This window comes from Setaria italica, chromosome VII (genome assembly GCF_000263155.2).
Source record: "Setaria italica strain Yugu1 chromosome VII, Setaria_italica_v2.0, whole genome shotgun sequence".
In the NCBI taxonomy this organism is placed as follows: domain Eukaryota; kingdom Viridiplantae; phylum Streptophyta; class Magnoliopsida; order Poales; family Poaceae; genus Setaria; species Setaria italica.
This window is the reverse complement of record NC_028456.1, coordinates 35834890-35849513: the sequence shown is the minus strand read 5'-3', so window position 1 is coordinate 35849513 and position 14624 is coordinate 35834890. Positions and strand designations below refer to the sequence as shown.

Genomic DNA, 14624 nt, shown 5'->3' with positions numbered 1-14624 from the left:
CAATAACACCAGTAAGAGATGCTGGATCTCTAACCAGTACTAGACTCTCCAATTTACCGCCAATTGGAAGGGTTAGGCTGACATAACCAATTATTATAACCTAGTCTTTCCCGAATACTTCATCAGTAGAGAACTCCAGACATTTAACTTCAGGCACTGACTCAACCGAAAATAACAAAAGGTCATGTTTTTCATTATGACTTCGCGCAAGTATCTTTGCAACTGGGTAATTTTTATCGTCTCTGTCATACAACCTAATCACCTCTCCACGTTTAATTTTTCCAAAATTATAGTCACAGGTCAGAAATAAACTCCTCCTATTACCATTGTACACACGAAAAGCAGTGCCAACTGCAGCAACTTCATGCTGTTTGTTTACTCTGATGATCCTCACTACACATTCATGGAATGGAACTGTTGATTCCTCAAGTTTTTGGTGTTCCTCTTGTGTCAATCCATAAAGAAAATCTACATACGAGGGGAAGTGATCTTTTAGGAGATATCATATCATTGTTTTCTCTAGAAAATATCACATCACTGTTTTTTTCCCAAGAAAGTATCACATTAATTAGCGTCAATAAATTCTGTTGGGAGAAAAAAAACACTATCCAAATTCTAGTCCGTGTAGCTCAGTTGCGCTGGAATGCCTTTAAAGTTTAACAAATAACAGTCTGATTGTAGGTGGCATGAACACCATATATTGTTGAAGACACGTACCACGTGACGAACAAGTAGCAGCCATGGAAGCAGCTTCAGCACAACCAGCTTCCAATCTTCAGGTCTTCATTTTGGATTGAAGTCTTCCAGGGAAGCCATTAATGGCTTGATGGAGTGCTAGGTCGAGATAGTTGGATTCTAGTGGTATTTTTGCATGGACAAAAAATAATCGCACGTGAGCTCTAAGGTTCTCTATATTTTCCCCCATCAAATTACACGCCATTTACTCTTTTATCAGTGAACATGATAAAATAAAAGCTAGCAAGGTTTCCAATTGATGTGGGCCATGATGACTAATCTTACAACGAGGCCTTCATTGCTCTACTAAGGTTTTGTATTGACTCTGCTTCAGGACTGCAAAGGAACTTAAACACAAGGGGCGGGTTGAGAGAGGTGGGGCTAAGAAAATAACATCCACGAATAGAAGGTTCAAACTCCAGACGCTATTGCATTCAAGTGGCAGTGATGGCCCAAAGCGCTCATTCCAAAAGGCATAAGCCGTGGCATAAAAAATGTGGAAAAGTGAGTAATTGATTTTGAATTTGCTGCTTCTTCCTTTTCCTTGCACGTATGTCTTTAATAGAACAGTAACAGTTTTAGTGTTTCATATTTGTTATTTAGTTCATGCGAGCAGGGCTGCGTTGGCTGATTTTGAAAAGAAATTATGTGATATTGAGGAGCAACGATTTGGCACATTACCCGATCGAGAAATTTCAAGCATTCCCTTTGAAGAGAAACCATTTGGTGATAAAATTGCACGTGACCATGAAATTTGTCGATTCAGTATTGTCTCAATTGCCTTGTTTGATGGTGATTGTTTTGGTATGCTTACAATGTTTTCTAATTTGTATTTAGGTATTTTGCTGTCACCTATTAATGATTTAAATCATGATCTTGTGCAGGTGAAAACATGTTGTTTTGTATGCTCTGGGATAGCTCTACCACGTGGGACTGCTCGACTAGACCTAACAAGATTTGTCACTTCAGCATATTTGGTCAGAGTATTCAATGAGAGAAGGAATAGAGATGATAAATTGAGGGTTAGTGCTGCTGATCATAGCATCCTCCATTTTGGTATGTTTATTGAAGCTAATTGTTCTCTGCTGATCTACTGCTTTTATCACTAGGTTCAAGTCCGCCTTCCTGATGGTACAACTACCGATGGTCTTTTGGGACTATATGATCACGATATTGCTATTGTCACATCCATCAGCCACCTAGATGTCTGTCCTGTAGATCTCAATATTGATGACTGTCCTGATGGTCTTCATCATGCACGAGCTGTTGGGCGTGCCTTTGAGTCAGGCCGTTTGATGGCCATGCCTGTCTCTCTGTTAGACCGCATTGTCGTTTCCGATAGGCTTTTCGTTTCAGATAAGTTTTTTATTTCAGATAGTCAAGGTCAAGGTTATACGGAGGTATGTTGTTGATTTACTTTTAATTTTTGGCATGACGGAAAGCCTGAAACAAATATTAGCATTATGGTGTATCTGTGGTCTAATGTATCACTACATGCATCCAGGTAAAATGTATTTTTCCTTCATAAACTGTACCACTTTGCTTTTGTTCTAGGCTGCGCTTGGAGGGACACTTGTAGGACATGACTGGATATTTGATGGGATGGTCATTGATCTTGTTGAGTATGGTGGAGCAGCCTGTATCATAGAACGGGAATTTCTTTGTACACGCTTGGAGCTACTTCTGGCATGCAAGTATGTCTTTGGAAGTTCCAGTATTTGTGAGCTATATCTTCCCAGTTAGCTACTTTATATTTATTACCCTTTTCTAGTGTTATAAGTGTTGGAGCCTTTGTGGGTGTTCACTCCATAATCTGCCGGTTGGAAGCAAATTGATTCTTGCTACCATCTGGTGGAGACCTACATCAGTGTTGTCTCCTGTTGCTAATTTAGTGCTCGTCCTTAATTTTTAAGCTAGTGTTGTGTCTGAATGCAAAAGAGCTGAAACATTCATTCAGATGATATGGACAATGCTATAGTTGTGGCATATGAATCTGCTCACGCTTGCGATGTCTTTCGCTTAATATGTATGTGTCTGTTAGCCTTTTTTTTCTATACCTTGATTCCTTTCATGTGTTGGTATACTCTTATTGCTGTTGGTTAGTGCCATTGTTTTATTCACGAGAACAACTCTAATGTTATCTGTTGCAGTCCTAAAAAACTCCGCTCACGTGATTATTCACTGCCTTCAGGTGTATCAAGCATAATCCCTTCAGGTGTGAATCATTTGCAAGCCATCATTGTAAATGTTACCTATTGAATATGTGTTGTCATACTTATCGTCCAAAATATTATGTGTTATCATACTTATCGTCGGAGTACTAATATTTATCACCTTGTTGTATCAGGATTCATGAAAACTATTTACCGATTAAGATCTTTTGGTTATCCAATGCCGCCACCACTTGTACTTGAATGTAAGTTCTTTGTTTTTGATATTTTGGATGCCGCATGTGCTCTTCTTTATAACTAACATCTGATCATGGTTTTTTAACCAATGAATGGGCGGTTGCTTAATCAATTCGAAGAACGTTTTGGTGAATTACGTGCTTGGAAATGGTATCCTTTTGGTGCTCCACACCAAATTTTGGAGCGTGTCTGGGATCAACTTGAAGGAGGAGTTGTGGCAAATATATCCCGTCGTGTTGTCGCACTAGCTTCTTTCAATGGTGATTTTCAAAGTTGTGCACTCATTACTTTTCTGTGCTAGTAATTTGGTCTTCACTAACAATGATTGAAATTATTGTGTGTAGGGTATGTGAGGTCTTTTGCTTGCACAGGGTTACTTATAAAGTGGTGCAGAAGCAGAGCCACACACACTGTTGTCCTGACTTCTGCCAGTTTGGTTAGAAGTCATCTTAATGAAGACGACATTGATGAGAATTTGAGGGTTGGTGCTCCTATCACTTTGGTGTTTAAGTTATATATATGGTGGTTAGCTGAGCTCACTATCATTGTAGATTGAGGTGTTTCTCCCACCGAATTAGCGTTGTGATGGGACATTGGAATTGTATAACTTGCACTGCAATATTGCTATTGTCAGCATCAAGAAGGGTTTTAACTCTATTCATCCAGAAGACATATTTAATAAAGGAAAGCAAAAGTTATCTATAAAGGTAGTAGCTGTAGGGCGTGACACTATACATGAACTATTAATGGGCACAATTCGTGAAGTGAAATTTAGTAACAAGGATTGCAAACTTGATTGCAAAGATCTTCACTGGTCCACTTGTAAAATCAAGAAGGTGAGTGTTGAATTTCTTTCACTTTGGTTTCAGGCTAGCCTATTTATTAAGTTGTTGCATTATATTCTGAGTTCTCTGTTTAATCACAATTTGTTCACTTAACATATCAGGAATTAAAGTTTTTTCGGTAACATTTGCCCCCTTTTTTTGGATACTAGGTTGGGATTGGTGGACCCCTTATTGATTTTGATGGGAGTTTTGTTGGCATGAACTTTTATGATGAAAGCAGTGCAACTCCTTTCCTTCCAAGGAGCAAGGTCGTCCATGCTTTAAGAAGTGCGTATAATTCAATATTACCGTCAGAAAGGTAGGTATTTATTTTTCTATTATATGTCTCAGTTCTATGCATATTAGTCTATGAACTTACATTGGAAAAAATATGTTGGATGACAGGGGATGCAATCCTAGGGCCATAAATGTTGTCAGCAGAGGCAGGAAGACACAGGTTTCAAAAAAAAGAGGCAGGAAGACAAACGAGTAGTATTTGTTCATTTTTCTATGTTTGTGGCTTAAACTACTTTATTCAACAACTAACCTACATTGCAGGGAAATATTTTGGATGATAGGTGGCCAGTGTCCAAGCCATACTGGTCCCATGGTGCCCTTGATGTGGATATGTATGATGTCCCTAAGCACACTGGAAGGACTTTTCTATAGACCTTGTTCTTCTATTAACGCATTAAGTTATATTAGTATTATGGTGCACTTGATGTGGATTTGTATGATGTACCTAAGCTTACTGGGAAGACTATCAATCGGATGTAATGTAAGTGTGGAACTATCAGTGCTATCTTTGCCCTTTCGACTAAAACATATGCAAGTTGTACTGGTTACCACAGTAGTCCATTACTATTGCAAATTGCACATTTGCTAAAATGTTTGACTTGAACAAAATGTGTTTCGTTGACCACAATTTGACTAGTTCTATTTTATTTGAGATGGGGCATTTATTTACGCACTCAGCTCAAAACAAGATGTGGATCTGCTTTCATTTCACCAATGTTTGCCGGAACTTGAGATTGCTTTATCTATGCCCCGGAGCTACTGAAACATTTGACTGGAGCAAAATGGTCTTGGTTGATCACAAATTTTACCTGGCTTGTTTTCTTTGAAATGGGGGTTTCGTTGCACTCTGCTCACACGGTATGTAGAAAATTAGAACGTTGCTCTCTGCTGACACAATGTGAAGCAAATCAAAACCTTGATGTGCACTTCTCACCATGCACTCCGATTCCATCACCAGTTTGTTTCCTTCTTCTCTTCCTTTAGGCTTTGTTCGTTTAATCCCTCCCGATTATCTCCAACACTCTTCAAAGCCCTAAGGCATCTATTTGGACCTTGGATTTTGAGGGGTTTGGATCTTCCTTGGATTTCTCTGATTTGCATATGAATTTCTACCCATTCGAGGTCTGCACATATGCAATGAACTTAGGGTTTCAACTCTTCCACGAGACCACGATATCTTATAAAGGTAGAACAGTTACCAAACAAATACAAGAGCCTGTTTGTTTTGTTGGAATTAAGCTGAATTGGAATTAGTTTCTTGGACTATCCTATTTGGTAGCACCTAGAATTGGAAATGAACTTTCCAACACTTTCCACAGCCCGAATTGCTAGCCTGCCTCACATTCCCTACCTAAAAATTGGAAACCAATTCCATCCGCCTCATCCCGACTCGCGTCCTATCCCCGACCCCCAGCCGCTACCCCTCGACACGTTCTGCCGCGTCGCCGTCAGCGTCCTTCTCACTCCTCCACTCCACCCGCCGGATCTTCCTCGCATCGAGCACGGAAAGCCAGCCGCCCTCACCTCTGCCGCAAACCACACCGTGCATCTCCATCCTCTTTCTGCCGCCGGATCCAGATGACGCAGGCCTCCGCTGAGGTGAGTGCCCCTCTTCCCCTTCTTCTTCCTTCCCCCCTTCCCACGCGATGTCCCCTGCTTCGTTCCTCCTATTTTTTGCGCCACCTGCAGACCACCCTAGCCTCCCTTGGCCATAGCTGCCGCGTGCGCCTCATCCCGGTCCGGCCAACCCTGGCACCCGTCCCGCCTCCCAGACGTCCGCCCCCGCGGCGTGTTGCGTCTGCATCAGCCGAGCTGAGCACCGAGCCTATGTCCGCTACGTACTTCTGTTGACTAACAATCTGTTACTCCAATCACGCACCTCTTCAGTTATACTATTATCAACTATTGGATTGACAGGGGGTATATGGTAGTAGTATGGATAAGCAGTCTGCATATCAAAATCCTTGGAGCAATGGACAGCCAAAAATAGCATATGTATCAGATTGATCTTTGCATAGACTATACAGCCAGTCATTATGATCCTTCTACACTACTTGTGTATGCCATCTATTTTTAGCCTGGTGAGTGGTGACAAAATAGCTTGGGTTATTCATGTATTTTGTGCCACTTTGGAAGTTTTTCCGCATAGCTAACTGAACAGCAAACACTTCTCCAACTTACTGAAAAAGAGCCTGATTATCAGTCTGGATTTTGGAACTTGTTTTGGCTTAGATTTTGAAAAGATCAGTTGAAAATAAAACTTGACATATATTCTGTCTATTCATCAAATATGTGATGTATTTTAATCGTGGATGGATGTGCAATTTTTTTGTTGGAGAGCAAATTCGACACACTGTGATCTTGATTATTTTAACCTGTTAACAGTAAACCATTATTTGTTGACATGCTTTCTAAACCTGGATAACTTCAATTGTTAATCTGTTTCAAAAGCCACTGTTTTACTATTAATCTGTTGTTCTTGTATAACAGTTTCTTGGTATAACATACATGTACAGCCACAACTCACAGCAGGATTATCGCTTTTTCAGGATAGAATATCTATTTATTAATGGTGACTGAACAACAATGAAATAAAAGTATAAAACAGAGTTTCACATTGTCGTTGTATATATCAAGTATCGCTTATAATCACTAATGCACTATCACATAGAGAAGTACACCTTTTGCATCATGTTTGCAAAGCATACTCCCTCCATCCCATCAAAAATGCTATTCTAATTTTTTTAGACAGATTAGTGGTGGTGTGAAAAGACTCATATACCCTTATTTGTTGGCCATATCCTGTTAGTTTTGACATGCAAATCAGATCTGACACCTTAACTGGGTAGGTAGTTAGATCCGATTCTTAGAATTGCACTCTTTGTGGGATTTTTTCCAAATGCTAGGATTGCATTTTTTACGAGACGGAGGTAGTAGGTAATAAGCACGAGGACAAAGTTTGGAAGCAAATGAAGCAATCCGGTGGCAGTGATTCAGTGAAACGACTAAACGAGGGTGTGCTTGGTTGCAATGAAGCAACTGCCTGCGGGCTGCCACCAAGGGCGCGCACGCTCATCAACCACAAAGCCTTCATACCACATGGAAAAGAGTCATGTCCGGGCGGCGGGACGGGGGCGGTGGGTGGCCGGACCGGGTTGGGGCACAGGCAGCGACTGCTGCCAAAGGAGGCTAAGTAGGACGCCGACGGCGGTGCGGCAGATCGACTCGAGACAGCCAGATAGGGAAGGAGACGGCAAATGGAATCGATTTCTCATTTTTTCGCCCGTGAATGTATCGCAGGCCAGCAATTCGGGGGCCTGGAAAACAGCCTGGCCCAAGAAACTTCTTTACACTTCTTCTACCGGAGTATAGATTGTGATTTTAGATGCTGATGTCTATGTAACAAGTTTGGCACTTCCGATAGCATAATGCATTAGAGAGAGATAAAAGTATACCACTTCCTCCGTTGATAAATGTAATAAAGAGTATTTTGGTATAGGAAAATATTTCAAAGTGAATTAAAACTCTTAGTTTCTCCTTATAATACATTATTGATTGCGACAAAATCAGCACCATCCTTAAAGTATTTTGAATACATCATGCTCAAAAATTTTGAAATTTAGCCCAACAATTACAATAATAGTTTCAATATTTTGTCATTTTCTAAACGTATACTACGTTCAACATTTTTATAGCCTATTTCAACGTTTGAGAACAATGGATTCAACATTTTATAAGTAAGGACCAACATTTTCAAGAAAAATAGTTTTGAGTTCCTGTTCGTTCAAAAATAGTTTTGAGTTCATGCATGCCGGCAGCACAGAGGAGGCGGCTCGTGGGGCCACAGGCGCGCAACCACAGGGGCATCAGCTCTCGGGGCCATGGGCTTTCAACTACGAGGGCAGCGGCGCTTGAGGCCGATCTCCGGCACGACGGCCGGCGATGGGCGGCGGTCCCAGCGGCTTAGCGACGAGGGCAGTGGCGCTCGGGGCTGGGCTCCGGCGCGCCGGCCGGCGGTAGGCAACGACCTGTGGGCCACAGGCGGAGGCGCAGGCGTGGAGTGTGTCGGCGCGAGGGCCTGGGTGGGGTGGCAGCGCTCGGGGCCAGCGTCCAGCGACTGCGCATAGGGTCGAGGTCTGGAGTAGCAGTGCGTCTGATGGGTATGTCGTGCCCCTCACAAATTTAGAGGACGTTTGGATCCAAATTATCATTGTCATATCGAATCTTTAAAGATCAATTAGAAAAATTAAATATGAGCTAATTATAAAATTAATTACATATACGAAAGCTAATACGGAGGCTAATTCGCGAGACGAATCTATTAAGCCTAATTGATCTATCATTAGCACATATTTACCGTAGCATCACATTGTCAAATCATGACCTGATTAGGCTTAATAGATTCGCCTTGCCAATTAGCCTCCATATGTGCATTTGGTTTTGTAATTAATCTACATTTAATATTTCTAATTAGCATCCAAACATCCGATGTGACGGGACTAAACTTTAGTCGGGTATCCAAACACCCCCTTTAAACATTGGAAGTCTAGTAAAAAAAATGCTAATAAAGGTGTTTGGATCTAGGGGCTAAAGTTTAATCCTTGTCACACCAAATCTTCGGTGGCTAATTAGAAGAATTAAATATAAGCTAATTATAAAACTAATTATACAGATGTAGGCTAATTCGCGAGACGAATCTATCAAGCCTAATTAATCCATCATTAGCACACCTCTAGTGTAGCACAACATTATCAAATCATAGCCTAATTAGGTTGAATAGATTCGTCTCGCTAATTAGTCTCCATCTGTGCAATTGGTTTTATAATTAGTTTATGTTTAATACTCCACCTAGTCGCATGACTCCATGTCATGCCTCATATGCAATGAGCTCCTTCATCGCACAATTACTTGTGGACTAATCACCAGTATATTTCACTTAAACACATATTAGTCCACCTAAGTTGTCACTCAATTACCAAAACCAAATAAGGACCTTTCAGACATGGCTAAAGTTTATCCTGGGATCCAAACACCCCTAAGGTTTCAAGTTTTGGCTGTTTTTTATGGGCTTTCAAGTCTAGATTTTGATTGTTCATGGACTTAAATATTATTTGCCTGAGTATATGGACCCTAGAAGTATGTTTTTTAAAAAAAAATAAAGGAATAGAATTGTTGGGTATACACGCAAAGAAATCATGTAAATAAATCTAGCATATCCCATTAAAAGAGTATTCCTTGTTTAACCAAGTGAGCAAGAGATTACTTAAAAAAGAGTAGTAAAGATATATATAGCTCTGGGACATCACACCAAAGGAGTGTTTTTAAATGGTTTTCTCAGCAATGCTGGTTGCTGTGTGGCTCAGTCCAGCTCATGGAGCACCAACTACCAAGTAAATAAACTAGTAATAATATAAAAAAACGTTGTATAATCATGTATAAAATAAAAATAACAGAAGCGACTACAGCTGTTCTAAGTCATTAGTCTACGATAAGGTTAATAAAACTGCAGTCTGCAGATTCATCCAAGCCCAGCAGGAAGGTCAGCAGCAAGAGAGAGTGGAGACCATGTGGACGGAGAACCCGGTGGTCCGGGACGCCGGCGCCGCCGTGCTCTCCGGAGTCGCCGTGGCTGTCGTGCTCCGCTTCTGGGAGGAGGTCGCCAGCCGCGCGCTGCTGGATCAGGTCATGCATGCCCCCTCTTTCTTCTTTCTTCGTCATGCTTACTACTCTTACTCCTGGAGTAATTAACTTGTCCCAAAGCGCAAATCATTTCCCTCATCCGTAATTTGATTTGATTAACTAATCGTGTTGCGAGCTTGTGGTTCCAATTTGTTTCAGCTGCCCTGAATTTAACCCTTGCACCTAGCTCTAGTTACTGATCTGCTTTTATAATGACAACTTTGTGACCGATTGGTGTCTGTAATGCCTCCTTTTGCTGTTCATTGTAGAAACTTTGCAGGAAACTGGTGCACATAACTGTTGGATTAGTGTATTTCCTCATGTGGCCTCTGTTCAGGTATGCAATTCATCTCAAGTTGTTTGTTCCAGCCGTAGCCCATCTGCATTTCCCTTTCTAAATGCAATTTCGCCTTGGCCAATTGCAGTTCAGATGATGTGTATGCCCCGTTTCTTGCTCCGCTTATCTTCGTGATCAACATCGTAAAGGTGACAGTGATTGGGCTTGGTGTGGTTAAAGATGAAGGTGTGGTTAACTCGATGACCAGGCATGGGGACTGCAGGTGTAGTTTCTTGCTGAACCCCAACTAGTAGTGTACTGTCTTTTTCTTAGGCAGCCGGCAGTCCTGAATTTTTTCCATGTTGACTCTACAGAGAACTTCTCAAGGGCCCATTGTATTACGCTTGTGCTATAACCCTGACAACAATGGTCTTCTGGAGGACATCACCCATCTCAATCGCCGTGATCTGCAATTTGTGTGCCGGAGATGGTATTGTTCTGCTTCTAATTACAATCTGTGCCTGCTCTTTGGTTCTTATTATTTTACTGTGACCAATCAGGTGTTGCTGACATAGTTGGGAGACGATTCGGGCAGGTGAAGCTCCCTCACAACCCTGAAAAATCGTATGCTGGAAGCATCGCGAATTTCATGGCTGGTTTCATCGCATCAGTGTTGTAAGTATCAAAATCCAGCTACATTTTTTTTGCTGCTGAAACCTCAAGACCTATGTATGGATCACCGATACTTCACTGACCCTACCGTACCGGTATCCGATACTCCGACACTCTCTCTGTATCACCACAAAATCGCGTATCGCCGTAACGGTGATACATCATAGCTCAAGACTAACTGCTAGTACATGCGGAAGCAGGTTCATGTGCTACTTCAACATCTTCGGGTTCGTTGACAAGAGCTGGGCTATGGTTGGTGCCTTCGGTGTCGTATCCCTGGCTGCAGCGGTTGTGGAGTCGCTGCCCATCAGCACACGCCTTGACGACAACCTGACGGTTCCTCTCGCATCCGTGCTGGTGGGTGCCCTGGTTTTCTACTTGGTTGGAGCCACGAACCTGTGCTGCTTCATGAGCAGCGGTACCCAAGACAGCAGCAGCAGAAGCATTTCAGCAATCGTTGATCAGTGGTGGTTATTCGCAGGCAGCAGCTACGCTAGCAGCTGGTGATCGACCACGTGATACAGCTGCAAACTGCAGAGGTTGATTGAATCATGATATGTGTTGGTTACCTTATGAATTTTATCAGTAAAAACATGTGCTTGTGACTTGAAATTTATTTGTTACGTAATAAAGAGAAGGAGGAGGAGAAGGAGAAGAAAGGAAAGATCAAAGGTCGATCGCGGGGACTGTAGCAGAATTTGCAATACGTTTTGTTACAGCTCAACTAGAATATGGTGTGTTTGGTTGGTTGTATCATTTGATTCATGTATGAAATGATTCAAAATAATAATGATCCTTTTGTCTGGTTGGGTGAATTGGACCAACTCATCCAGGATGAGGTCATCCCACTTAATACATTATTCTACTAATTAGAGTGAACCATACGGTACAAGTAAATTGGTTGAACCATCTCATCCAGGATCATCCATGCATGCATCATGTGGTGCAGCAACCAAACACACCCTGAAAGAACGTCATGTGGTGCAGCAACCAAACACACCCTGAAAGAACACGTTCAGTCTATTTCTCAGATTTCTTTTCTTTGGAAAAAAAAGAAACAAGTGTAGGAGATAGAGAGAGGGAGAGAAAAAAAAATTGATTGGCCCATGCAGGTCTCGAACCTGCGACCTTCGCGTTATTAGCACGACGCTCTAACCAGCTGAGCTAATAGGCCGTTTCGATACGGTTGGAAATTAGTTTTTACATATGTGCTGGATAAGGAGGCTGGGCTGTTGCAGTTTTTGTATCTGGAGGATAATGGGCCAGGCCCAGGCCCAGTTCACAACGCTCTTCAACAACGAACGGCTCCCTCCCCCTTGGCTCTCGTCGGCGAGTCCTACTAAAACCCTAGAGGAGGAGCCTCCGCCGCTTCCGTCCCCCCCTCCGCCGCCGCAGCAGCAAAGGAGCCGACGCGCGATGCCGAAATCTAAGCGCAACCGCCCAGGTTGGTTGGCATCTCGATTCTTGTCCTGCCTAGTTCTCGTGTGCTACTTCCATTCAACTAGAGAGGGTGTTCCCTCCCAATTTTCACATCCATCTCCGGCAGCAATTGCTCGTTTGCCTCCACCAATTCTTCTTCCTTTCTTACCCACCCCATGAAAATCTTCTAGAGCACAAGCGGTTTTGTTGTTGTTGTTGTCGATTGTGCTTAATCCTGTGCTGGGTGGACGCAGTGACCTTGTCAAAGACCAAGAAGAAGCCAGGTTTAGAGCGCAAGGGCAGAGTAGTTACCGAGATAAAAGAGGCTGTCGACAAATACGGCAGTGCCTATGTCTTCACCTACGATAACATGAGAAATCAGAAGCTCAAGGACCTCAGGGAGCAGCACAAAGCATCTAGCAGGTATACCCACCCACCACCACCACTTGGTCTGTTTGGAACACATTGCACCTAATGCAAGGGTGCCATGCCAGTTCAACCCTTTAAAACACTGAGGTTCCGTTTAGCTTGCGCATGTTTTTTTTTATCAGCTGCATTTTCTGTTCCCCAGGATATTTCTTGCTGGGAAGAAGGTTATGCAGATAGCGTTGGGGCGTTCACCTGCTGATGAAGCTAAAACAGGCCTCCACAAACTTTCCAAGGTGAGTTCTTTTTTGGAACTCGCCATACACTGTATTCCGGATCACTGATATGAAGTTTTGATCGAAGTATCTTCGCTTTGTTTAGTTCCTTCAAGGTGACTCTGGTTTGTTCTTTACCAATCTTCCAAGGGATGATGTTGAGAGGTAGTATCGGTGTATCACCGTTGCCTACATTCTTTTTTCGTACGCTTGTTGTGGCTTAAATAAAGATTGATATATGATCATATATCATATTTGCAGGCTGTTTCGAGAATTTGAGGAGCATGATTTTGCAAGGACGGGAAGTACTGCCACAGAAACGGTATTCTAGTTTCTTTTGCTTTTCTTCTCATGTATCTTTAGTTTCTTCAAACAAATAAGGAAGACCATTTTAGCCAGCCATTCCCCTGTGGTGACCAATGGCAAGTTTGGGCTCTTGGTGCTAACATATCAGTAGTATACTAACTCGCATCCGTAATAACATTACTTGGACAATTAAACTTATTTGCAGTAGCTCCTTAGCCTGTCTCAGGTGTTATTCTTCTTGATGTCTCTGTCTCTTTTAGTCTATTGTATAATGTGTTTAGCCAAATTTACAACATTGTTTAACAAAATACACAATTCCTCAGGTGGAGCTTAAGGAAGGCCCTCTGGAACAGTTTACACATGAAATGGAACCCTTTCTGCGCAAGCAAGGACTGCCAGTTCGCTTGAACAGAGGTTTGTAGTCTCCCCTGCATTTACACATATGCTTGAAAGTGCAAAGCAAAATTATTAAAAAGTTCACCGTTGTTGCTGCAGGTGTTGTAGAGTTAATTGCAGATCATGTAGTATGTGAGGAAGGAAAACCTCTTTCACCAGAAGCGGGACAGACTCTGGTAAGGACAGCATATCACGCAGTCTTTGTTTCATAATTGATTCGGATATGAAGCTGATGGAACTAAGAAGAGTATCTTTTAATTTATTAGAATTACATGTTACACACGTTTCCCAAAATTAAATACCTTCGCTCATGGGTGTCGAGAAAAATATCATTGGCACCTCGGTTCTTACTGAAATGCTCTTTGTTAGGGTGCTTGGGTAGTCCAGTACCATCTCAACTAACACTGCTCATACTTGAAATGCGTGTGCCCATTTTACTCAGGGACCGATATTTACCCATTTTTATGCCGGTGTATCTGCTTGCACTGAGTCCCCCCTTCGCTTCCTCTCTTGCAGCGCTTGCTTGGGATGCAGATGGCAACATTCCGGCTATACCTCGTGTGCCGCTGGTCTTGTGATGACTTTGAAGTGTACAAAGAAGGCTTGGCTCACCTAGGAGCTGATGATTCCTCTTAAGCTCGGTACCTTTACCTCTGCAAGGACGCACTTGCTGTCTTGTGTTGGGACAGTTTTTGGTATTGCGCGTGCGGCCCGTGTACCCGAGTGTTGAAAATTTTGAAAGATGTGATCTGCAGAAATTCGTTTCGCTCAGTTCCATCATTTTTACTGAAACTGTTGGAAGGTGTAAGCTGATTGGTATATCATATGAACAAATATGTAGAGGTAAAAGGTCGATCGGATTATAACTGACCATGCAGTTATTTCTAAGAATCAACGAGTATTTGAATGTGTGAATAGCCCTTTTGAATATTTTTTTTAAGAGTGCTGAGTGAAAATGACGATGATTCGG

General features: G+C 42.2%; 3 protein-coding genes and 1 non-coding gene across 5 annotated transcripts; 3 read left to right on the top strand and 1 right to left on the bottom strand.

Moving 5' to 3' along the window:
* Positions 1 to 731: 731 nt before the first annotated feature.
* LOC101756169 lies at positions 732 to 4790 on the top strand. Its single transcript, XM_014805534.2, has 13 exons — positions 732 to 904; positions 1070 to 1239; positions 1339 to 1539; positions 1620 to 1757; positions 1845 to 2135; positions 2290 to 2429; positions 2886 to 2950; positions 3083 to 3151; positions 3263 to 3403; positions 3488 to 3624; positions 3695 to 3979; positions 4138 to 4286; positions 4373 to 4790. Coding segments are annotated over exons 2-9 (963 nt in total). The 5' UTR covers positions 732 to 904; positions 1070 to 1182; the 3' UTR covers positions 3265 to 3403; positions 3488 to 3624; positions 3695 to 3979; positions 4138 to 4286; positions 4373 to 4790.
* An 896-nt stretch (positions 4791 to 5686) lies between these two features.
* On the top strand, positions 5687 to 11504 carry LOC101778737 (probable phytol kinase 2, chloroplastic). Of its 2 annotated transcripts, none has more exons than XM_012847291.3 (7): positions 5687 to 5863; positions 9774 to 9946; positions 10213 to 10280; positions 10369 to 10503; positions 10595 to 10710; positions 10781 to 10895; positions 11093 to 11504. In XM_012847291.3, the coding sequence occupies exons 2-7, from the start codon at positions 9830 to 9832 to the stop codon at positions 11397 to 11399; spliced, it is 858 nt and encodes a 285-aa protein (XP_012702745.1). In that variant the 5' UTR covers positions 5687 to 5863; positions 9774 to 9829; the 3' UTR covers positions 11400 to 11504. The 2 variants fall into 2 exon arrangements, with proteins under 2 accessions (XP_012702745.1, XP_004977648.1); XM_004977591.4 differs by having other exon boundaries at positions 5688 to 5863; positions 9781 to 9946.
* Positions 11505 to 11992: 488 nt separating this feature from the next.
* Positions 11993 to 12066, bottom strand: TRNAI-AAU. Its single transcript has one exon. It is a non-coding gene; the product is annotated as a tRNA-Ile (tRNA).
* Positions 12067 to 12178: 112 nt separating this feature from the next.
* On the top strand, positions 12179 to 14571 carry LOC101778335 (mRNA turnover protein 4 homolog). Its single transcript, XM_004977590.4, has 8 exons — positions 12179 to 12336; positions 12566 to 12734; positions 12883 to 12973; positions 13059 to 13117; positions 13214 to 13274; positions 13582 to 13672; positions 13754 to 13830; positions 14171 to 14571. Exons 1-8 carry the CDS (start codon positions 12309 to 12311, stop codon positions 14288 to 14290), a joined length of 696 nt encoding a protein of 231 aa, XP_004977647.1. The 5' UTR covers positions 12179 to 12308; the 3' UTR covers positions 14291 to 14571.
* The last annotated feature ends 53 nt before the right edge of the window (positions 14572 to 14624 follow it).